Consider the following 24,763-nt stretch of genomic DNA (forward strand, 5'->3'; position numbering starts at 1 on the left):
GAAGCATGCCTTGCCAGCTTGGTCCTGAAATAAAAACAGGGAACATTAATTCATTCACTACTGCTTTATGGCCTTACTGTTCATGTCGAGTTGGAAAGTTGTCTTCCTGCACCTTGGCTTAAGGCATAAATTAGTAAATCAATTCCCTTATACATCAGTAGCAACAATGTGATATAAGATGTCAGTGTTCATCTGGAGGTATGTGCATTGTCATATTGCTTGGTTACAATTAAATTCAGGAAATGCTGGTAAACGCTTGCCAAGTAAGACTGCCATAGTGGAGGGTAGGATGTAGTTAAAGATCCATAGAATTATAATATCTGGCAGGTAAAGTGTTGTCAGACAGCATTTAATTTCACAGCATAGCTTATGAGTACATTGAGCTTGTAATTTATTAAATGTATTGTACATTACAGTGCTGAATTGAAAATGTTTTTCCCGAATTCATTAACGGTATTTCTTTTCTTTTCTACTCAGCAAAACCTCCCCATTTCCTTCGCCTGCAGAACGTGGAAGTTAACGCGGGTCAGAACGCCACTTTCAATTGCATGGCCAACGGGCAAACTACCTTCACTGACAAACTTTGGCTTCAGGTAATACAAACAAAAATCTCAATCCAAATAGATGCTAAAGCAAAATACAGCAGCTGCTGCAAATGTGAATTAAAATCTGAAAATGCATGAAATCCTCAGCAAGTCCGCAGCACCAATAGAGAGAGAAAAACACAGGTCAATAAACTTTCATTAGAAAATTGTGACCTGATGTTCTTAATGAAAACAAATGATTTTTTTTCTCTGCTGACCTGTGTATTTTCCCTTTCTCTAAAGAATACAATCATTACAATCAATGTAATCTAAAATAATGCTCCCCAGCCAGTAGCCTTATATACTGTTGTATGTATGGAGAGCTATCCAAGTTTGTCCAATTTCTCTTTATGGCTAATAGCCTCTAATCCTGGCAGCATTCTGGTATAGCCTTTCTGTATCCTCCTCAACACCTCCACATCCTTCCTGTAATGCAGCAACCAAAACTGCATGCAATATGTTCTAGAATACATCCAACTAATCCTAATCCTTTGCCTCTTCCATAGAGCACTGCAACTGCAAATAGTCACCCTTCATAGGGTGGCACAGTTCCACAGTTGCTGCTTTACAGCGCCCGAGACCTGGATTTAATTCTGACTGGGTGCTGTCTGTACAGGGTTTGTACATTCTCCCTGTGACCACTTTGGGTTTTCTCCAACTGCTCCAGTTTCCTCCCACTTTCCAAAGATATACAGGTTTGTAGGTTAAGTGGCCTCTGTAAATTGCCCCTTGTGTGTCAGGAGTGGGTGAGAAAGTGGGATAAGATAGAACTTGTGTGAACGGGTGATCATTGGTTGGCACGGATACGGTGGGCTGAATGGCCTGTTTCCACGCTGTTTCTCTAAACTAAACTAAGAATCCGAGTATACAACTCAACCCTGCAAGTTCTTCACTCCAAAATGGATGATAAAATAACTGAGAGTTCACATCCAGAGAATTGCAACAACTGCTTGTTGAAAAACTCCGAGACAAGCATTGCAAGCAGGGGATTGAGCATGACAGTAATGAATTGGTAGAGCTGCAGCCTCCAGCAACAAGAAAAAGATCCAGTGTAGGATCCAAAACTGGAATAACATAGAACTAGTGCAAAGTCCCTCAAATATTTTAGTATTGGACACCTGTCCAATGTTACTGTGGCATAGATACAGAAATCGGAGACAGGCGATCATTGGTCGACTCAAACTCATTGTGTTGAAGGGCCAGTTTCCATGCTGTGTCTCTAAATAAACTGGTTCCATGTGATTCTTCCTATTAGATTTTTCTTCTCTACTCTTTCTGGGAAATCATCCTAACACAATGCATAAAAATTTCTCACCTGTCCCAGAACTTATTTTCGATTATCTTAAGCCTTGTCACAATTACAGTCCTCTGCAAGTGGAAATCATTTCTCCTAGCTGCTTAAAACCAATCTTCATCATTTTGAGCACCTCATTAAATTGCTCCTTCAGGAGCGTTGTGCCATCGGCTCCAGTCAGACCATATGGCAGAAGACTCTGGTGTCTGGATCTATTCAGCAGGGACATTGGAGAGGTGTGACCAAATGTTATAGAGCATTTGTAGGACTGTGTCCTAGCAACAAATCAATATCTTCGGGAGAAGAAGCAATGCAAAGGAAACAGGTCAAACCATCAGTCAGCAGTCTCACTGAAATGTAGCTGTCACTTCAGATGTACTGTACGTGGGTAAGGTTTTTTTTTTACATTGATTGGATTTAATTGTAACCCATGCGGTTTTGCAGAAGATACATATTAAAGTATTTCAAATGACTGGAAAAACAAAATTGTATAAAGTTACCTGTTTTTTTTTTGAATAGCTACTGGGGGAAATGTTAGAAATCAGCATTTAAGTCAGTCTCTGAGCATTGCTATTCAGAGAAATGAAGTAGTTTCATTACATGACCTGTCGGTCTGACGCACTCTTTTGAGGCTGCACGCAGCTGGTAAACGTACGACTTTAGACTTTAGAGATACAGTGTGGAAACAGACCCTTTGGCCCACCAAGTCAGCGCCAAACAGCAATTTCCAGTAAACCAGCACTATCCTACACACTAGGGGAAATTTACAATTTTTACCAAAGCCAATTAACCTACAAACCTGTACGTTTTCGGATTGTTGGCAGAAACCAGAGCATCTGGAGAAAGCCCACGTGGTCACTGGAAGAACTCACAAACTTTATACAGACAGCACCCATAGTCAGGATGAAACACGGGTCTTGGCGCTTTAAGGCAGCAGCTCTACCGCTGCGCCACCGTGCCACCCCATTGAAAATGCTGAAAGATACACAGAGAGAACCCAGCATGGTTCAGTGATGCAGTGGTAACAGCAAAGTAACATGGATGGTGGTGGAGATACAAGGAACTGCGGAGGCTGGTTTACAAAAAAAAGACACAAAGTGCTGGAGTAACTCTGCGGGTCTGGCAGCATTTCTGGAGAAAAATAGGTGACATTTCAGGTCGGGATCTGGGTGGTAGTGGTGGAAGATACAATAGTAGCGTGTAAGAGGCTTTTAGACAATCACACGGATATGCAGGGTTGGTGTGATAGGGATCAAAGAGGCGGAGGACTTTAGAGATACGGCGTGGAAACAGGCCCTTCGACCCACTGAGTCCACACCAACCAGCGATAACCCCATATATTAGCACTATCCTACAAACTAGGGACAATTTACAATGTACAGAAGCCAATTAACCGACAAACCTAGACACCTTTGGACTGTGTGAGGAAACCGGAGGACCCGATAAAACCCACGTGGTCATAGAGAGAATATACAAACTCTGTACAGACAGCATCTGTAGGATCAAACCCGGGTCTCTGGCGCTGTAAGATAGCAACTCTACCACTTTGTTGCATGAGTTTTAGTTTGGTCCATCCTGCCACCCAGGTGATTGTTTTTTCTTGGCATTATGTATGGCAAGGACCTAGCTGTCCAAAGTGCCCGTTCCTGTGCTGTATTTATCTGATCTCTTTGAAAAAATATTTGGCAATGTGACCATTTTGGTGCAAGGATATATCCAAGTTATGTAAATGTTCACTATATTTTATTATTTATATGTTTTTAGATTCCTATGAGTCTAATTTTCAGTGCATTTATTCAACTAGCCTATTAGATGCAAGTTCATCTTATATTAAAGATCCATGTCAGTGCATTTGTCTTAATTGCACTTCCTTTGAGTAAAGGATTGATTGTGGCTGCTGCACATTGACAACTAATGGCGAAAGATCTGCATGTAGGATGCACTTCACAAACATAACTCATGTGGGATTCAGGGCAAGCTAGTCAATTTTGTTGCATATCCTTTGCATGCAATGACTGCTTGAAGTCTGTGATTCATGGACATCACCAGTTGCTGGGTGTCTTCTCTAGTGATGCTCTGCCAGGCCTGTATTGCAGCCATCTTTAGCTTATGCTTGTTTTGGGGGCTAGTCCCCTTCGGTTTTCTCTTCAGCATATAAAAGGCATGCTCAATTGGGTTTATATAGGGTGATTGCCTTGGCCACTTAAGAATTTATCATTTTTAAGCTTTGGAAAACTCCTTTGTTGCTTTAGCAGTATGTTTGGGACCATTGTTTTACTGTAGAATGAACGGTCGGCCATTGAGTTTTGAGGCATTTGTTTGAACGAGCAGAGAGGATGTGTCTATACACTTCAGAATTCATCATGCAACTACCATCAGCAGTTATATCATCAATGACAATAAGTGAGCCAGTACTTTCAGCAGCCATACATGCCCAGGCCATAACACCCCCACCATCGTGTTTCACAGATGAGGTGGTATGCTTTGCATCTTGGGCGGTTCCTTCTCTCCTCCATACTTTGCTCTTGCTATCACTCTGATATAAGTTCATCTTCATTTCATCTGTCCAGAACTGTGGTTGCTCTTTTAAATACTTCTTGGCAAACTGTAACCTGGGCATCCTCATTTTTGTAGTGTGCAACCAGTGGTTTGCATCTTGCAGTGTAGCCTCTGTATTTCTGTTCATGAAGTCTTCTGCAGACAGTGGTCATTAACAAATCCACACCTGACTCCTGAAGAATGTTTCTGAACTGTCGGACAGGTGTTTGGGGATGTTTCTTTATTATAGAGTGAATTCTTCTGTGGAGGTCTTCCTTGGCCAGCCAGTCCTTTGGCGATTAGTAAGCTCACCAGTGCTTTCTTTCTTCTTAATGATGTTCCAAACAGTTGATTTTGGTAAGCCTGTTTGGCTGATGTCTCTAACAGTTGTATTCTTGTTTATCAGTCTCATAATAGCTTCTTTGACTTTCATTGGCACAACTTTGGTCCTCATGTTGATAAACAGCAATAAAAGTTTCCAAAGGTGATGGAAAGACTGGAGGAAAGACTAGGTGCTGAGAGCTCTCTTATACCTGCATTAAGGAGGCATTTAAACACACCTGAGCAATTACAAACACCTGTGAAGCCATGTGTCCCAAACATTATGGTGCGCTGACATGGGGGGACTATGTATAAACACAGCTGTAATTTCAACATTGGGAAAGTAAAATGTATAAAAATGGCCTTTATTAAAATCTGACGATGTGCACTTTAACCACATGTGATTTTTTTTCTATTACAAATCTCAAATTATGGAGTACAGAGACAAATAAATAAATGATGGGTCTTTGTCCCAAACATTATGGAGGGCACTGTGTCAGGGCATTGGGTAACGACAGTCTCAGGCTCACTAATGTTACCCATGGTTATGCAACATGTCATACCTACAAAGATTTGAAATGTATCCTGGAAAATTTAGAGAAAATATATAGAAATATTTCAGATGGCCTCTTTTATAGATGTTCCTCTTTCAGACCCAAAGAAGGATCCCAACCCGAAACAACACCTATCCATGTTCTCCAGGGATGCTGCCTAATCCACTGAGTTACTCCAGCATTTTGTGTCTGACCTCTTTCACATATTTTCCCAATTGTATTACTGACCCCATTCTTTCTTTTCCAGTTCTGATGAAGGATCTTTGATCTGAAATGTGTCGGTTTCTCTTTGTACAAATATGTTTTTAATTTCACCACATTTTCACTTTTCAGTCTGATGTGAGCTGTGAAAAATTGCTGACTCGTTTTGCTTCGTGAACAATAATTTTTCCCTTTGCCGTGCTCTGCCCTCTCATTGCAAGGCAGGAGCTCCATGCTGGGCTATGACTGCATACACTCCGTGTGCTCTTTGTTATGTCAGCCAAGAGGCTAGTACTTCACTGTGAACTTTGATCATGATTATCACAGCGCAGCCAGAACACAGACATCACTAACTATTTGTCGTAACTGGTGCTGAAGGACATGGATCAAGCTAAAATATGGAGTCTTAAATTATGAGCTCAAGACAAAGTGTTGCAGGAACTCAGCAGGTCAGCCAGCATCTGGTGAGGGACTGGGCCAACAACGTTTTGGGTCGGGATCCTTCTTCAGACTACTTCTTCTGAAGAAGGGCCCCGACCCAAAATGCTGCTCCTTAATGCATTCCCTCTCCTGGCGCAGCTTGATGCGCTGAGTTCCTCCAACACTTATTTTGCTCAGTCTTTTGGTCAGGATTCCAGCATCTGCAGTTTTTTCTGTTGCTGGAGCTGTGAGGAAGCAAGTTCTACCATCTCATTACTGTCACGTCTTATCCCATGCAATGCTTGCAGTTTCCAAAAGGCTGTTTTTGCATCTCCCTGGATATGAACTCAATGATTTTAACATCTATTTTGGAGTGAAGAACTTGCAGTTGGGTTGTTCACTAGCATTGTTAGTTTATATTAGAGATACAGCACTGAGGCCCCGTTGACCATCGATTACGCTTTCACACTTATTCTATGTTATCCCACTTTCTTATCCACTCCCTACACACTCGGGTCCATTTACAAAGCCCACTTAACATTCAAACCTGTTAATCTTTGGGATGTGCGAGGAAAACGGAGCACTCAGAGAAAACCCATCCAGTCACAGGGTGAACGTACAAACTCCCTACAAACAGCACCCGTAATCTGGATTGAACCCTGGCACTGTAAGGCAGCAACACTACCCCTGTGTCACTATGCCGCCCCCTCTAATTTTACTCTAAATCAAGATCGGGATAACACTTCCATTTCACTACAACCTGTCAACTTTCTGTGTACAAAGTGCAGGAGGAACTCTGAGGCATCTGTGCAAGGAAACAGATGTTTCAAGTCTGGACACTTGTTCAGAATCACCCTACAGATATAGAAATAGGGAACTATAGATGCTGGTTTCCCAAGGAAAACATAGTATGCTGAAGTAACTCAGCAAGTCAGGCAGCATCCCTGGCAAACATGGAGAGGTGACGTTTTGGATCTGGATCCTTCTAGAGCCTGACCTGCTGAGTTATGCCCCTGTCCCATTTAGGAAACCTGAATGGAAACCTCTGGAGATGTTGCGCCCCACCCAAGGTTTCCGTGCAGTTTCCGGAGGTTGCAGGTGGTTGCCGGAGGTTGCAGGTAGTGGAAGCAGGTAGGGAGACTGACAAAAACCTCCGGGAACCGCACAAAAACCTTGGGTGGGGCGCAAAGTCTCCAGTGGTTTCCATCCAGGTTTCCTAAGTGGGACAGGGCATTACTCCAGCATTTGGTGTCTCCCTCCACTGGTGCTGCATGACCAACAGAAATCTTCCAGCACTTTGTTTTTTTTACTCGGGATTTCAGCATCTGCAGTCTCTTTCGCCTCTGTCAATTTTCTGATGGATGGAGTTGGTCATATGAGGTCTTTCCAGTGGTGGCATTGCTGCCTTACTGCGCTAGAGATCCAGGTTCAATCTTGACTATGGGTACAGTGTTTATACGTTGGGCTTTCTCCAGTTGCTCTGATTTACTCCCGCACTCCAAGACGTGCAGGGTTGTAGGTTAATTGGCATTGGTACAATTGTAAATTGTGCCTAGTGTGTAGGATAGTGCTAATGTATGGGGATCATGGTCACTATGGACTGGGAGGGCATGTTTCCGCGCTACATCTCTAAACAATGAACAATTCCGCCTTGGCCTTGGGCTTGGTTGTGGTATTGTCAGGTTATTTTATTGCTCCTTGTGGACTGAGTGTATCCTCCTTTAACTTGCCACTTTTTGCTGTTCTCCTCCCTAGCGGCGCAATGGAAATGACACGCACATGAAAGAAACCAAGGTGTTGAACCACCGCCGATTTATAGCTACCTTCATGGTGCCCAACACCAAGCAGAGAGACACAGACCACTATCGCTGTGTGATTGAGTCGGAGAGAGGCGCAGGGGTGTCCAATTATGCAGAGTTAATTGTGAAAGGTTAGTTCACTTTTGTGTCTCTTTCCTCTTTTGCCATATTGTTCACCACTCAATGGGAACAGTGATGTTATATGGGAAGAAAGAGTTTGGAATTTCTGATGCAGCAGCAAAGTATTTTTTTCCACAGCAATCACTGAGAAAATAACCAATGAGTTCCTTTTGCTTAAACACAAACAGGTTTTTTTCCAAAACATCCACATCTTTTGTTCTGTTCACAAAATTATGAATGTCATCAATGGGGCAGCACAGTAGTGCAGCAGTAGAGTTGCTGCCTTACAGTGCCAGAGACCCGAGTTCACTCCTGACAACAGGTGCTTTCTGTGTGGAGTTTGTACGTTCTCTCTGTGACGGTGTGGATTTTCTCCGGTTACTTCCCACACTCCAAAGACATACCGGTTTTTATGTTAATTGACTTTGATAAAATTGTAAATTGTCCCTAGAGTGTAGCATAGTGTTAGTGTATGGGGATCGCTGGTTGCTGTGGACTCGGTGGGCTGAAGGGTCTGTTTCCACACTGTATCTCTAAAGTCTAAAGTAAAGTCTAAAGCCATTTATAGACAAATATGGTTTGCTTTGCAATCCAATAATAGTGGTATCTTTTGGTTTAATATATGCAGATCGGGTACAAACCAGCCCCCTTTGTGAAATCAATAAGCAAACATAAAATTCTGGAGATAATCAGTAGGGCAAGCAGCATCTGGATGAAGAGAAACAGGGTTAATGATTAGAAGCATTCACTGTTTCTCTCTCTACAGACACTGCCTGATTTAGTGTTTTAATCCCAGTATGTAACTAATCAATCAGTATTGCAGCAGATTATACAGAATATCTCACTGGATGGCCATTTTGCCCATCTAGTCCATGCCAATTGTCAGAGCTTTCAAGCCTTGTGCTATATTTATACTTTTGATCCATGAACATTTATGTCATGACCTGAACCATTGCTTGCCCATGTTCGCCAGAGATGCTGCCTGACCCGCTGAGTTAGTCCAGCACTTTGCGTCCTTTTATGTCAACAGTCAATAGTTTTTTATTGTCTTATGTCCCGAAACAGAACAATTAATTTGTTCCCTGCAGCAGTACAAGAGAAATGTAAATATGGTACTCTGTAAACAACATAATAAACAACTAAAAATAACGTCATCATATATATATATATATATATATATATATATATATATATATATATATATATATATATATATATTTTATATATATATATATATATATATATATACATATATATATATATATATATATATATATATATGTGTATATATATATATGTGTATATATATATGTGTATATATATGTGTGCATATATATATATGTATATATATATATATGTGTGTGGGTGTATATATATGTGTGTGTGTGTGTTTATATATATGTGTATATATATATCATATATATATATGTATGTATGTATGTATATATATGTATATGTATATATATATATATGTATATATGTACCTATGTATGTATGTACCTATGTATATAAGGCAATGGCCCCAAGTCTAATTAGCATCCTTGTATTCCTCGATCTTACCCACCCTCAATCAGACATTCCTCAGTTCCACTTTAATGCTACCAATTGCCTGAAATATGTACTCCAGGTTTATTAAGATATCTGCTTGTGTAATTATGTTCTCCTGTGCACTCTATTGGGATATTTCATTATTGTTCGCACCTCAACCGAGATACACTCCGCAATTTCTGTTTTCCGCTTTCAAAGGAAAAAATACGTATCTTCTCACATATGTTACACTTCGTCAGAAGCTGTGTATTTACCATACCATGCTTCTGTAATGATAGTACTGGTGCTATACTTAGGTATGGATCAGCTGCTTAATGTATCAATAGATTATTTGCGCAAACAGCCACAGAACTGCGCTTGTACTTAGCCAACTTGCCATTTTATTTCCGTCACACCATCAGCAACAACCTCCTTTCACCGCAACGGATTAAAACATCCCAAAATGCTGTACAGACACGCCAGTAGGCAACACTTCACACAATGCGCCACCTAATCTAATTTGGGCGACACCGTGACACAATTAGGATGACCACTCTCTAGACCATCTAGAATCTAGTGTTCTAGATTCATTCCTGATTCATTGCTGCCGTGTGGAGTTTGCTGTTTCTGCCAGGGACAATGAGGTTTTCCTCCAGGTATTCTGGTTTTCTCCCTCAGGGTGGTAGATTAATTGTCCACTGTAAATTGCCCCTTCGTGTGTAGGTGGTGGTAGAATCTTGGGGTGTTGATGAGAATGTGTGGAGAGTATGTGGACTTGGAAAGGTAAGAGCCTGTCCCACTTGGGCGTCATTTGCGCATCATTTACGCGACATCCTAAAAATTGGTTGGCGCATCCTGATGTGCGCATGGCGCACGGTGGGGTGTGGTGGCGTATGCAGTGACGCGCGGTAACGCGCAGCGCCCCAAGATTTCCGGACGCTCAAAATCCTCGCGTGCCACCTGCATAACGTATCCCTTGCGCACGCTGACGTACTGATGGCGTACGCTGAAGTACTGATGGAATACGTGTAGTGCGTGGTGACGGATAGTTACGCACAGTGACGCACGAACATTGCCTATGCTAATTTATTAGGCATCACTGCGCGTCAACATCGGTAACCATGCGGCGCCCGTCAGCAAGCCATTCGCACGTCATTTGAGTGCCGCACCACGTGACCACCCGGGTATAAAGCCCGTGTAGTTTTGAAAATTTTTCACTGGGAAAATCCTTCCCATGGAGATCAGACTAAGTACGAATGACATCGCAAATGGCTCCTAAAAGAAGGAGGGCCCTCAAGAGCACTTGGCGCGCGACTGTTGTACTGCTCGATGATTTTTGCCTGACAGTTGCGCGTCAGTCAGTACCAGTCCGTCGCGTAAATGACACGCAAATGACGCCCAAGTGGAACAGGCCCTGTAGTTTCCAGTAATGGGAGAGTCGAGAGGGGTCAGATCCTCCGAAAAAAGGACGTACTTTTAAAAAGATAAGGAGGAATTTCTTTTTCCAGAGGATGGTGAATCTGTGGAATTCAATGCCACAGACAGCTGTGGAGGCCAAGGTACTTGGTATTTTTAAAATGGAGATTGAAAAGTTCTTGATTAGGAAGGGTGTCCAAGGAGGCAGAAGGCAGGAGAATGAGGTTGAGAGGGAAAAATAGATCAGCCGTAACTGAATGGTGGAGTAGATTCAATGGACTAATTCTGCTCCTATGTTTTATAGTCCAATATAAAGATGGGATTATTTTAGGATTAGTGTAAGTGGGTAATCGATGGTCGGTGTGACCTGTTTCTGTGCTCTGACTAAAATTGAAATAAAAATTTGTTCAAAATGGAAGCACAGCAGTGAAATGCAGAGGTTCAGAATTGGACATTTCAGAAGTGAAGATCCAGGTAGATGGAGGCAAGACCACCTATGGGAGAGTTTTGGAAAGTTTAGCAGTTTTGTAAGATGATTATAACCAAGTGATCAAAGAGGTCACTATAATGTGTTATGATAGAAGTGTACTGCCAATGAACCTTTGTTGGAAATGACTGGTGATCTTTACTTTGACTGCATTTGCTAGGGTTATTGCTTCCTTGAATATCAAGAATACTTTTTTTGGCTGTTAACATCTTCAGGAGCTACAAATAAATTGTAAATTCAAGCATTAGAATACATCAGGTCTTGAGGAATTAGCTTCAACTAAATTAATGATGCCCACCCCTGGTGCTAATCAGATTCAGATTCAGATTCAATTTTAATTGTCATTGTCAATGTACAGTACAGAGACAACAAAATGCATTTAGCATCTCCCTGGAAGAGCGACATAGCAAATGATTTGAATAAATAATAATAAGTGTCCGGGGGGGGGTGGTGATTGGCAGTCACCGAGGTACGTTGTTGAGTAGAGTAACAGCCGCCGGGAAGAAGCTGTTCCTCGACCTGCTGGTTCGTCAACGGAGAGACCTGTAGCGCCTCCTGGATGGTAGGAGGGTAAACAGTCCATGGTTGGGGTGAGAGCAGTCCTTGGCGATGCTGAGCGCCCTCCGCAGACAACGCTTGCTTTGGACAGACTCAATGGAGGGGAGCGAGGAACCGGTGATGCGTTGGGCAATTTTCACCACCCTCTGCAATGCCTTCCGGTCGGAGACAGAGCAGTTGCCATACCATACTGTAATGCAGTTGGTAAGGATGCTCTCGATGGTGCAGCGGTAGAAGTTCACCAGGATCCGAGGAGACAGATGGACCTTCTTCAGTCTCCTCAGGAAGAAGAGACGCTGGTGAGCCTTCTTGACCAGAGTTGAGGTATTGTGGGTCCAAGAGAGGTCATCGGAGATGTTGACTCCCAGGAACCTGAAGCTAGAAACACGTTCCACCTCCGTCCCGTTAATGTGGATGGGGGTGTGCGTGCCGCCTCTGGACTTCCTGAAGTCTACAATGAGCTCCTTGGTCTTCTTGGAGTTAAGGGCCAGGTTGTTGTCAGCGCACCATGCTGCTAAGTGCTGGACCTCCTCCCTGTAGGCCAACTCATCATTGTTGCTGATGAGGCCAATCACCGTTGTATCATCTGCATACTTGATGATGGTGTTAGTACCATGTACAGGTGTGCAGTCATAGGTGAAGAGGGAGTAGAGGAGGGGGCTCAGCACACAGCTCTGTGGAACGCCGGTGTTCAGGGTGAGGGTTGAAGAGGTGTGCTTGTCTAACCTAACAGACTGGGGTCTGTTGGTTAGAAAGTCCAGTATCCAGTTGCAGAGGGAGGGGTCGATGCCCAGGTTACCGAGTTTGGTGATCAGTTTTGATGGTATAATGGTGTTGAATGCTGAGCTGTAATCGATGAACAGCATTCTTACGTAAGTGTTTCTGTTGTCGAGGTGGGAGAGGGCGGAATGAAGTGCCGTTGAGATGGCATCCTCCGTACTCCTGTTCTTGCGGTAGGCAAACTGATAGGGATCCAGTGTGGGGGGTAGGCAGCTTTTGAGGTGTGCCAGAACCAGCCTCTCGAAGCACTTGGTGATGATGGGGGTAAGTGCCACTGGGCAGAAGTCGTTGAGGCTTACCGCAGTGGAGTGTTTTGGCACTGGCACAATGGAGGTGGTTTTAAGGCAAGTGGGGACAACTGCATGGGCAAGTGACAGGTTGAAGATGTCAGTCCAGACGTCTGTCAGCTGCGCAGCACAGGCCCTGAGCACGCGCCCGGGGATGTCGTCAGGGCCAGCAGCTTTACGTGCATTAGTCCTACTCAGTGCCACGTACACGTCATAGGGGGTGAGTGTGAGGGGTTGGTGATCGGCAGGGAGCACAGCCTTGATGGCTGTCTCTAGATTGTCCCTGTCGAAGCGGCCATAGAAGTGATTAAGCTCCTCAAGGAAGGCGTCGTCGCTGGATGTGGGGGTGGTGTTGGAGGGTCTGTAGTCCGTGATGGCCTGGAGGCCTTGCCACATGCGTCGGGGGTTGGAGTTGTTGTTGAAGTGCTCCTCAATCCTGAACTTCTGGCAGTATCAGTATACTCCGCAAATCAGATTTGAGTTGGCTTTTAAATATAGCCGTTTGCTAGTGCTCATGAAGCTTTATAAACATGAAGCGTTGGTAACATATTTGAAGGCAAGTGGAGTCTATTGTTATATACACAGTGCAGTGAGGTGCAGGTCAAACAGAAAGCTTGCTTACCACAGCATCACGGGTACTTGGACTCAATCACCCAAAAACATAAATTACACATAGATTTGGCAAGACAGAGAAAAGGAAATAGACTGCTGAATACAATCTGAAAACAAGTCCATGATAATGGAAGAAATGTTAAGTGATGTTCCATTGTCGAGGTAGGATTTGGGTTAAGCAGGTCGTATCAAGGACATGATGTTTAATTTTAGTGTAGAGATATAGTGTGAAAATATGCCCTTCAGCCCACTGAGTCTGTGCCCACCAACAATTACCCATACACTAGCTCTATCCTACAATAGGAACAGAAGCCAATTAACCTACAAACCTGCACATCTTTGAGATGTGGGAGGAAGCCGAAGCACCCAGGGAAAACCTGCACAGTCACATGGAGAAGGTACAAACTCCTTACAGGCAGCACCCATAGTCAGGATTGAACCCGGGTCTCTGGCGTTCTAAAGCAGCAACTCTACCGTGGCGCCACAGTGCCACCCATAGTGGCACAGGCTGTAGGACATGTGGCTGTAGGGTGATGGTTGTTGGAAAGTTGGAGGTTGTGCCCATGATGGAACAGGTGAGTTTACCACTCTCTGCAGTGTATGTCGTGTTCCTGCGTGTTGCAATTCCCTTACCAGGCCATGGTGCAACCAGCCAGGATACTTTCCATAGTACATTTACAGTATATAAGTCTGTTAGAATATTCAGTGAATGTCGAATAGCTTTAACATTTTTGGATAGGAAAAACGTGATTTACTTACTCAGTGTGCATAAATAGAGGTTTGTATTGGTGGAAGGATATAATTTGTCCTGATTATGCTCCAGGGTTCGATTTAGATTGGGCAGCAGTGTAGATGAAATTTGCTGGTAGAAAGAAGGGAGGGGGAGAAGGGCACTCCTCTCTACTTCGACATTGAGCAATTTATAAGCCACAGTTTGTGGTGCTGCTTCCTCACATATCCAGAGACCCAGGTTCCATCCCAACCTCTAGTGCTCTAAGTGTGGAGTTTGCATGTTCTCCCTGTGATAGTGTGGGTTCCCCCAGGTACTCTGATTTCCTCTCATATTCTAAAGACATGCAGGTTGGCATGTTAATTAGCCACTGTAAATTGCCTGTAGTTTGTCTGTGAGTGGTAGAAAACGGTGGGAGTATATGAGAAATGGGGTGAATGCAGAGTTACTGTAAATGGGGTATTTCACAGACAGAAGAGAGTCACTGGCCAAAGGATGACGATCACGATGATGGGATAAGCCTTGGCCTTTCAGTGAAGCACGTAACATGTAGCGTGCAAAGCAGATATAATGCTGCACTTTCCATTGGGAGAGCTCGCAACACATGAGACTGATAGAATAGCTCAAGGCCACACTTCTATTAGCAGTTAATGGGCCGGTATTGCAATTAGTGCATTTCCAACCAGACTTCTGCAGGTGCCCTGTAATGGAGTGATCATAACACACTCAAATTGTTAAAATACTGCCTGTGTTTAAATCATATAGACATTGCTCATCTCAGTAGATTGATAAGAGAATAAATGAACATCACATTTTGGGTCAGTCTGGTTGTGAGTGTGGGTGGATAGAAAACCATGATTTTGCACATAATGTGATAAGAAGGAACTGCAGATGCTAGTTTATACCAAAAATAGACATAAAGTGCTGGAGTACACAGGCGGTCAGATCGCATCTCTGGAGAACATGGGCTGACGTTTCGGGTTGGGACCCTTCTTCAGACAGATCTGAAGATCTGTGGATGAGAAGGGAATGGAGGGTTATGGTACGAGTGCAGGCAGGTGGGACTAAGGGGAAAAAAATTTGTTCGGCATGGACTTGTAGGGCCGAGATGGCCTGTTTCCGTGCTGTAATTGTTATATGGTTATATGGTTAGATCTGAAGAAGGGTCCCAGCTCGAAATGTCACCTATCCATTTTCTCCAGAGAATTCTTGTGTGACCCGCTGAGTAACTCTGGCATTTTATGTTTATCTTTTGTAATTAATGTTCTTGTGTGTACATCTCCAGGCTCTCTGACATACCTGTTAAAATACTTAACATTATAGAATCATAAAGTCATGAATTACAGAAACCGATCCTTTGGCCCACTGTCCACACTAATTCTACACTCATTCCATTTGATTCTTCATGCACTTGCATCATGCACTTGCATCCTGTCACTCACCTTCAGACTCGGGGCAATTTACAGTGGCTAATTAATCTCCCAAGCTGCATGGCTTTGGGATGTGGAGGAAACAGAACTCTCTATAGAAACCAACATTCGGTCAATTATGCTTTATTGCAAATGCAGAGTGAAATTATTTTTTTGCATACAGTTCTGTAACGTATTGCCATACTTAAACACAATCCCCAGTTAGCAATGTGTACAGAAATAGTCCACTGAGACTGCATATAAGAGACGGCAAGTTTTGGCACCATTTTCAAAGTTTAATCTACGCTCTTGGCCTTATGAGTGGCGCCTGTCCAATTGTTTCTTAAACGTTGGAATAATCCCTGCCTCAGCAACCTCCTCTGGCAGCTTGTTCCATTCACTCACCACCCTTTGTGGGAAAAAGCTACCCCTCAGATTTGTATTAGATCTTTTCCCTTTCACCTTAAACCTACTGTATGTCTTCTGGTCCTCGATTCACCCACTGGGCTAGGACTCTGTGCATCTACCCAATTTATTCCTCTTACAATCCTATAAGATCACCCCTCATCCTCCTGCACTCCAAGGAATAGAGACCCAGCCTACTCTATTTCTCCCTATAGCTCAGACCCTCTACTCTTGGCAACATCCTCGTAAGTCTTCTCTGTACACTTTCCAGCTTGACCACATCTTTCCTATAACATGGTGCCCAGAACTGAATACAATACGTTGGAGCCTGAAGAAGGGTCTTGACCCGAAATGTCGCCTATTCCTTCTCTCCAGAGATGCTGTCTGTCCCACTGAGTTACTCCAGCCTTTCCAACCTTCGATTTTAGCCAGGATCTGCAGTTCTTTCTTCCACAATACGTTGGGGCCAACAGCCGACCTTGAAGTTGCGAAAGGCCAGACCCTATTCACTCTCCTACCAACCTTCCTCCTTACGCCCGTCATCGCTAGCTCATTTCTCTCCGGTCTCTGGCCTTGGCAGCTTTCCCCTACAGGCCGCAGCCCGCCAGGTCTTCTGCCAAAATATTTGAAGTATTTGAAGGGTTGCTAGGTGGCGCAGTAATAGAATTACTACCTTACAACATCAGAGGCCAGGTTGTAATCTTGACTAACAGAGTTTGTACATTCTTCCCATGACCTGCGAGGGTTTTCTCCAGCAACTCCTATTTCCTTCCATATTCTAAAGACGTGCGATTAGCTTGGAAAATTTGTAAACTGTCCCAAATGTGTGTGGGACAGTATTAATGTGCGGGGATTGATAGTCGGCATGGACCAGGTGGGCAAAAGGGCCTGTTTCTGCGCTGTATCTCCAAAACTAAAAACTAAATTTGATACTGCAAAATATTTGACAAAGTATCTTTGGGCATATGGCTTTGCTAAAGGTGCCGTATCAATACATCAATACATGTAGGTTGGTGTTTTTGTTCAGTCACAAAGTATTTACTTTTATGGGAGGTGGTTTAGTGAGAGCATAAAAACTATGCACTTTTAGTGATTTAACAGGCGTAGTGTGACATGTAAATTAACATTAATTCTAAAGAACAGAGCCATCTGCTGTAAGTTGTCTGATCGTATTTCCATCTTTACAAAATGAAGTGTGCCTTGAATGTGATTTCATTGGCCACAATGTATTTTGGAGGATGAATTCATAGTTCAGCTTCCTCTTTCTGCTGAAGTGAGGGAGGATCATGAATATTGATGTTGCCCCTTTGCTGGAATAAACAATAATCCCTCTTGCCATTCAAGGAATCCAGATGGAATGAGTATGTATAAAGATACCAGATGGCCACTGAGTGCTGTACCAAGTTGCCTGCCATTTGTATCTCTCTACATTCAATGGGAAAACAGTCAATGAATGCAACAGGGTACTGGAGGGAACTGTTCATCAATTGGAAGTTGACCTGCAATTTATTGTACTGCATTGTGTGGTGTTGTGTTGTGTAGACAAGCAGAAGCTTTTCCCCAGGTACACAAAAATGGGGAGAGAGAGCAGTCCCCCATCGCAAATGTCCTCATTCTTCAGGGAACGGGGGTTCCCCTCCCCTACTATAACCATATAACCATATAACAATTATAGCACGGAAACAGGCAATCTCGGCCCTTCTAGTCCGTGCCGAACACTTATTCTCCCCTAGTCCCATCTACCTGCACTCAGACCATAACCCTCCATTCCTTTCCCGTCCATATAACTATCCAATTTATTTTTAAATGACAAAATCGAACCTGCCTCCACCACCTCCACTGGAAGCTCATTCCACACAGCTACCACTCTCTGAGTAAAGAAGTTCCCCCTCATGTTACCCCTAAACTTCTGTCCCTTAATTCTCAAGTCATGTCCTCTTGTTTGAATCTTCCCTCCTCTCAGTGGGAAAAGCTTATCCACGTCAATTCTGTCTATCCCTCTCATCAAGTCCCCCCTTAACCTTCTGCACTCCAAAGAATAAAGACCTAACTTGTTCAACCTTTCTCTGTAACTTAGTTGCTGAAACCCAGGCAACATTCTAGTAAATCTCCTCTGTACTCTCTCTATTTTGTTGACATCCTTCCTATAATTAGGCGACCAAAATTGTACACCATACTCCAGAATTGGCCTCACCAATGCCTTATAAAATTTTAACATTACATCCCAACTTCTATACACAATGCTCTGATTTATAAAGGCCAACACAACAAAAGCTTTCTTTACCACCCTATCTACATGAGATTCCACCTTCAGGGAACTGTGCACAGTTATTCCTAGATCCCTCTGTTCAACTGCATTCCTCAATTCGCTACCATTTACCATGTACGTCCTATTTTGATTTGTCCTGCCAAGATGTAGCACCTCACACTTATCAGCATTAAACTCCATCTGCCATCTTTCAGCCCACTCTTCCAAATGGCCTAAATCTCTCTGTAGACTTTGAAAATCGACTTCATTATCCACAACGCCACCTATCTTAGTATCATCTGCATACTTACTAATCCAATTTACCACACCATCATCCAGATCATTGATGTACATCACAAACAACAGTGGACCCAACACAGATCCCTGTGGCACCCCACTAGTCACTGGCCTCCAACCTGACAAACAGCCATCCACCATTACTCTCTGGCATCTCCCATTCAGCCACTGTTGAATCCATCCTGCTACTCCACCATTAATACCCAACAATTGAACCTTCTTAACCAAACTTCCATGAGGAACCTTTTCAAAGTCCATATATACAACATCCACTGCTTTACCCTCATCCATTTCCCGAGTAACCTCTTCAAAAAATTCAAGAAGATTAGTCAAACATAACCTTCCAGGCACAAATCCATGTTGACTGTTCCTAATCAGACCCTGTTTATCCAGATGCTTATATATATTATCTCTAAGTATCCTTTCCATTAATTTGCCCACCACTGACGTCAAACTAACAGGTCTATAATTGCTAGGTTTACTCTTAGAACCCTTTTTAAACAATGGAACAACATGCGCAGTACGCTAACCCTCCGGCACTATTCCCGTTTCTAATGACAATTGAAATATTTCTGTCATAGCCCCTGCTATTTCTACACTAACTTCCCTCAATGTCCTAGGGAATATCCTGTCAGGACCTGGAGACTTATCCACTTTTATATTTTTCAAAAGTGCCTCTTCTTTGAATCTCATAGTTTCCATAGCTACTCTACTTGTTTCCCTTACCTCACATAATTCAATATCCTTCTCCTTGGTGAATACCGAAAAAAATAAATTGTTCAATATCTCCCCCATCTCTTTTGGCTCTGCAGATAGCTGTCAACTCTGACTCTCTAATGGACCAATTTTATCCCTTGTTATCCTTTTGCTATTAATATAGCTGTAGAAACCTTTTGGATTTACTTTCACCTTGCTTATATTTACTATAGATGAGGCTTGCACCAGGGTCTCCCCCATACCCCGTAACACTGCTCCCTCTCCCCATCCCCCCATTCGCAACAAGGGCCGAGTCCCCCTGGTCCTCACCTTTCACCCGACTAGCCGGCACATACAACAAATAGTTCTCCATCAGTTTCGCCACCTCCAATGTGACCCCACCACTCACCACATCTTCCCATCTCCCCCCCCCCCCCCCTGTCTGCCTTCCATAAAGACCGCTCCCTCCATAACTCCTTTGTCAATTCTTCCCTTCCCTCCCCACCACCCCTTCCCCGGGCACTTTCCATTGCAACCGCAAGAAATGCTACACTTGTCGCTTTACCTCCCCCCTCGACTCCATTCAAGGACCCAAGCAGTCGTTCCAGGTGCGACAGAGGTTCACGTGCACCTCCTCCAACCTCATCTATTGCATCCACTGCTCTAGATGTCCGCTGATCTATATCGGTGAGACCAAACGTAGGCTTGGCGATCATTTCGCTGAACACCTCTGCTCGGTCCACATTAACCAACCTGACCTCCCAGTGGCTCAGCACTTCAACTCCCCCTCCCATTCCGTATCCGACCTCTCTGTCCTGGGCCTCCTCCACGGCCAGAGTGCGCAACACCGGAAATTGGAGGAACAGCACCTCATATTCTGCTTGGGGAGTCTGCATCCTGGTGGCATGAACATTTGAATTATCACAATTCTGTTAACCCTTGCTGTCTCCTCCCCTTCCGACCTCTCCCTCAGACCTCGGGCTCCTCCTCCTCCTCCTTTTTCCTTTCTTCTCCCCGCCTCCCCCCACCCCCATCAGTCTGAAGAAGGGTTTTGGCCTGAAACGTTGCCTATTTCCTTCGCTCCATAGATGCTGCTGCACCTGCTGAGTTTCTCAGCATTTTTGTGTACCTTCCATTTTCCAGCATCTGCTGTTCCTTCTCGAACCTTTTCCCCAGGATGGAAATGTCAGATACAGTGGATCTGTGGAACTCTTTGCCACAGACAGCTGTGAAGGCCAAGTCAGTGGATACCTTTTAAGGCAGAGATAGATCAGTCATGATTGAATGGTGGAGTAGACTTGATGGGCTAAATGGCCTAATTCTACTCCTATTCCTTATGACCTTATGATCTTCTGATACTGGAGGGCAGAGCTTTAAGGTGATGGGTACCAAAGTTTAACGTCGATGCGTGGGGCAAGTTTTTTACACAGAATGTTTGGAGTGCCAGGAACGCGTGGTGGAGGCAGATACAATACTGGCATTTAAGGGCCTGTCCCACTTAGGCGATATTTTCGGTGACAGCCGCAAAATAGGCTGTCCCCACATGGTTGCGGGTTTACGTGGGGTGGTTGTAGGTGGACGTCCTAAGTCGCGACGATTGGGTCGCCAGTTGTCGGTAGCTTGCTGTTGCTTGACATTGACTAGGTTGGTTGGTTGTCGTAGACATTGTCGTGGGGGGGGGGTCCAGGCGCGGCTTTTTCGGCGACCTGCTGTGACTGTGACAGTCGCCGGCAGTCGCCGAAAAAAATCGTCTAAGTGGGACAGGCCCTTCAAGAGGCTTTTGGATAGGCACGGATAAGCAGGGAATGGAGGGGTTTGGATTATGTTCAGGCATATAAGAGTTGGCCTTGGCACCATGTTCGGCACAGGCATTATGGGTCAAAGGGCCTGTTCCAGTGCTGTACTGTTCTATGTTATTCAGTGCTCACATTGAAGTCTTCTCTGTATTGGCGTAATGAACCGCAGATTGGATAATTCAACAAATAAAAACAGATGGAGATAATTAATCTTGTCTATGTTTCCATTCACTTGATGCTTCAATTCCATGTTCCACTCCCACACTTCATTCACTTCCATTGCTTTAAGGATAAAAGTGCAGAGATGTTGAGTTGCAAGTTAACAAACCATTACAGAGGAGCAATCAATAAATAGATAGAAGTCTTGTACATACTGTGTTCCACTATCAGCTTCAGTTAATGCTAATGTGGATGCCTATAAAACAGCAGAGTGGTGAAAGAAGTACTTAAACTGGAGGCCGACAGCAATGTTATTCTAAGTATCAGTGCCATTACTCGTAATTTCCACACAAGATTTAGATATTGGAGCAAATAACTTATCATTGCCGTTTGTTACTTTCAAATTAAGGAAGAACTAACATTGGGGAAGAATGGAAGATACATCAGAAAACTTACAGAAAGCACAAAAAGTGGAAATGTTTATGTAACATTTAGACAGGTACACGGAATCATGCGAGGCATAGATTGGGTGGATAGTAAGAATCTTTTTTCCCAGGATGGAAAAATCAAATACTGGAGGGTATAGCTTTCAGGTGAGAGGCACAAAGTTTGAAGAAGATGAACAGGACAACTTTTTGCCACAGAGGGTGGGGAGTGCCTGGAAAGCATTACCAGAGTTGCTTTCTGACACTTACGTATCTCATAGGATCATAGGACATAGAAGCAGAAATAGGCCTTTCAGCCCATCAAGTCTTCTCCATCATTCAACCATGGGTGATCTATTTTTCCCTCACAACCACATTCTCCTGCTTTCTCTCTGCAACCATTGACACACTAATCAAGAACATATTAATCTCCGCTGTAAAAAATACACAATGACGTCTTCCACAGCCATCTGAGGTTCTGAATTCCACAGATTCACCATCCTAATTTTTAAATGTTACAATTGAATCGGCATCTCCTCCTACCTGTGGCAATACATTCCAGTATCTGGTCACTTACTGCTTCATATCACTGTTGGTTATTTTGCCATTTATGCCATGTCATAGAGACATACAGCTCAGAAACAGGCCCTGTGGCATAATTTGCCAATGTCGACCAAGATGCTCCATCTAAGCTAGACCCACCTGCCCATGTTTGGCCCATATCCCGCTAAACCTTTCCTATATCTATGTACCTGTCCACATATCTTTTAAATGTTGTTGTGGTACCTCTTCCTACTACCCTTTCTTGCAGAAGGTAAACATAAAAAGCTGGAAGAAGGATCTCGACCCGAAACGTCACCCATTCCTTCTCTCCAGCCTGTCCCGCTGTGTTACTCCAGCTTTTTGTGTCTATCTTCAGTTTAAACCAACATCTGCAGTTCCTTCTTACCCTTTCTGGCAGCTCATTCCATATACCTCCCACCCTTTGAGTAAAAATGTTGCCCCTCAATTTAAATTTACTATCGCAATGTTTAAGAAACATTTAGACAGGTACATGGATAGGATAGTATAGGGGGATATTTGGGCCAAACATATGGGCAGGTGGGACTCGTGCTAGATGGGGCATGTTGGTCGGTGTGGGCAGGTTGGGCTGAAGGGCCTGTTTCCACACTGTCGGACTTTATGACTCTAAACCTTTCCACTCTCACCATTGTTATTCATTCTATGTCCCTGAGTTTGTGAGTCCTACTGTATGCCAATGGGAACAGCTAGCTTCTGTTTCTGCTCTGTCTGTGTTTATCGCGATTTTAAATAGATCTATCTTGTTTCCAAGGAGAACAACTTCAGCTTCTCAGTTCTAGACCACAAATCAAAATTTTTTCAGATTAATTTGCATATGCATAGAATTGAGATGGAATGCGAAATATAATGGTGTGGAAATGAGTCGTGGAGTGAGAGAGTCATACAGCACAGAAACGGCTCTGGCTCATCACATACCGAGGCGTGGAGTGAGAGAGTCATACAGCGCAGAAACAGGGCTCTGGCTCATCACATACCGAGGCGTCTCAGTGTTGCAGCCGTAGAGGCTAAGTAAGATTAATAAACAGGGGAGACAGGCAGAACCCTTTTCCCAGGGTGGAAATGTCAAAGACTGGAGCATTGCTATAAGCTGTGAGAGGACAAAGCTTAAATGAGATGTGAGGGGAAGGTTTTGTACACAGAGAGTGGGAGCCTGGAACACGCTGGTGGTGGAGGCAGATATGATCCTGGTATTTAAGAGGCTTTTAGATAGGCAGAGGATGGAGGAATTTGGATCATGATCAAGCAGAGGAGATTTGTTTAACCTGGCGCGATGTTCAACATGGACATTATGGGCTGAAGGGCCTGTACATGTGCTGTTCCATGTTCCATCTAATTGTGCCTTTAGCTTTTATTTTAAATTTTAGAGATACAGCACTAAAACAGGCCCTTTGGCCTACCGAGTTTGCGGCGCCCAGCAATCTTCCGTACACTAGCACTATCCTACACATTAGGGACAATGTACAATTACACAAGTCAAATTAACCTACAAACCAGTATGTCTTTGGAGTGTGCGATGAAACCGGAGCACCCAGAGAAAACCTACGTGGTCAAAGGGAGAACGTCCAAACTCTGTACAGACCCATAGTCAGGATCAAGCCTGTATCTCTGGGGCTGTAAGGCAACAAGTCTACCGCTGCGTCACTGTGCCATTACTAAGGGGTAGGCACAGGGGTGTTGAAGGGGCAGAGGCTGAATTCAGGGTACTAATTCCGCATTGATTTGGGTTGCAGTGGATTGCAACTATGCAAGTTGTGTAGGAACAGTTTATCATTGACATCAGCTTCCAGATCTCCAATATTTTCATGGGCTGGGGTTCCTGTCATACTAACGGCAGTAAGATAGAGCTCTAGGGGCTAGTGGAATCAAGGTATATGGGGAGAAGGCGGGCACAGGTTATTGATTGGGTATGATCAGCCATGATCACAATGAATGGCAGTGCTGGCTCGAAGGGCCGAATGGCCTCCTCCTGCTATTTTCCATGTTTCTAAAACGAGCTGTCACTCTTGACTGTCATAATGACTGCAAATTCTGCCTGTGGTATCTACTAATAAATCCAGTAGGGAGTAACAATTGTTATTATTTACTATTTGTAAATGTGTTGGTTTTAAAAAATGCAGTTAAAATGCAACAGCGGGCTCTGTAATGTCTCAACTTGGAGTTTGGTCTGTCTGTTGTGTTAAGTGTGAATAGATCTTGCTGATATTCTTCCCAGTATTTCATTCCATTTCATCTCACCATTTCCACTGCCTGTGATATTGTATCCTGGCTTGTATTCCTTGGCTTGTAAACATCTTAAAATCTGAACGAATTGTGATGTAAGCTCTGTAACTTGATCAGCTTTTGGAACAAGGACAAATCAATAACGAGATGGGAAATGAACGTTAAGATCCTCACAGCCAAGTCTCGTGCTGGGTTTTTATTAAGGAAAATAAACACCAGCTGCATTGTTCAATACATATTCAATTTTTTCCTGGAATGTAATTGCTGGAGATAAGCTGCCATTGTCCTTCCTCGACGA

General features: G+C 43.7%; 1 protein-coding gene across 12 annotated transcripts in view; it reads left to right on the top strand.

The window, feature by feature from the left end:
* LOC129696231 (receptor-type tyrosine-protein phosphatase mu-like) overlaps positions 1–24,763 on the top strand; it is a 905,597-nt gene that overhangs the window by 361,180 nt on the left and 519,654 nt on the right. For all 12 annotated transcript variants that reach the window (XM_055633926.1, XM_055633914.1, XM_055633916.1 and 9 more), the window contains exons 5-6: positions 478–593; positions 7,668–7,842. In XM_055633926.1, coding sequence (XP_055489901.1) covers positions 478–593; positions 7,668–7,842 — 291 coding nt within the window. The remainder of the gene's footprint in view (positions 1–477; positions 594–7,667; positions 7,843–24,763) is intronic.

The sequence above is a fragment of the Leucoraja erinacea genome, chromosome 4, assembly GCF_028641065.1.
Source record: "Leucoraja erinacea ecotype New England chromosome 4, Leri_hhj_1, whole genome shotgun sequence".
In the NCBI taxonomy this organism is placed as follows: domain Eukaryota; kingdom Metazoa; phylum Chordata; class Chondrichthyes; order Rajiformes; family Rajidae; genus Leucoraja; species Leucoraja erinaceus.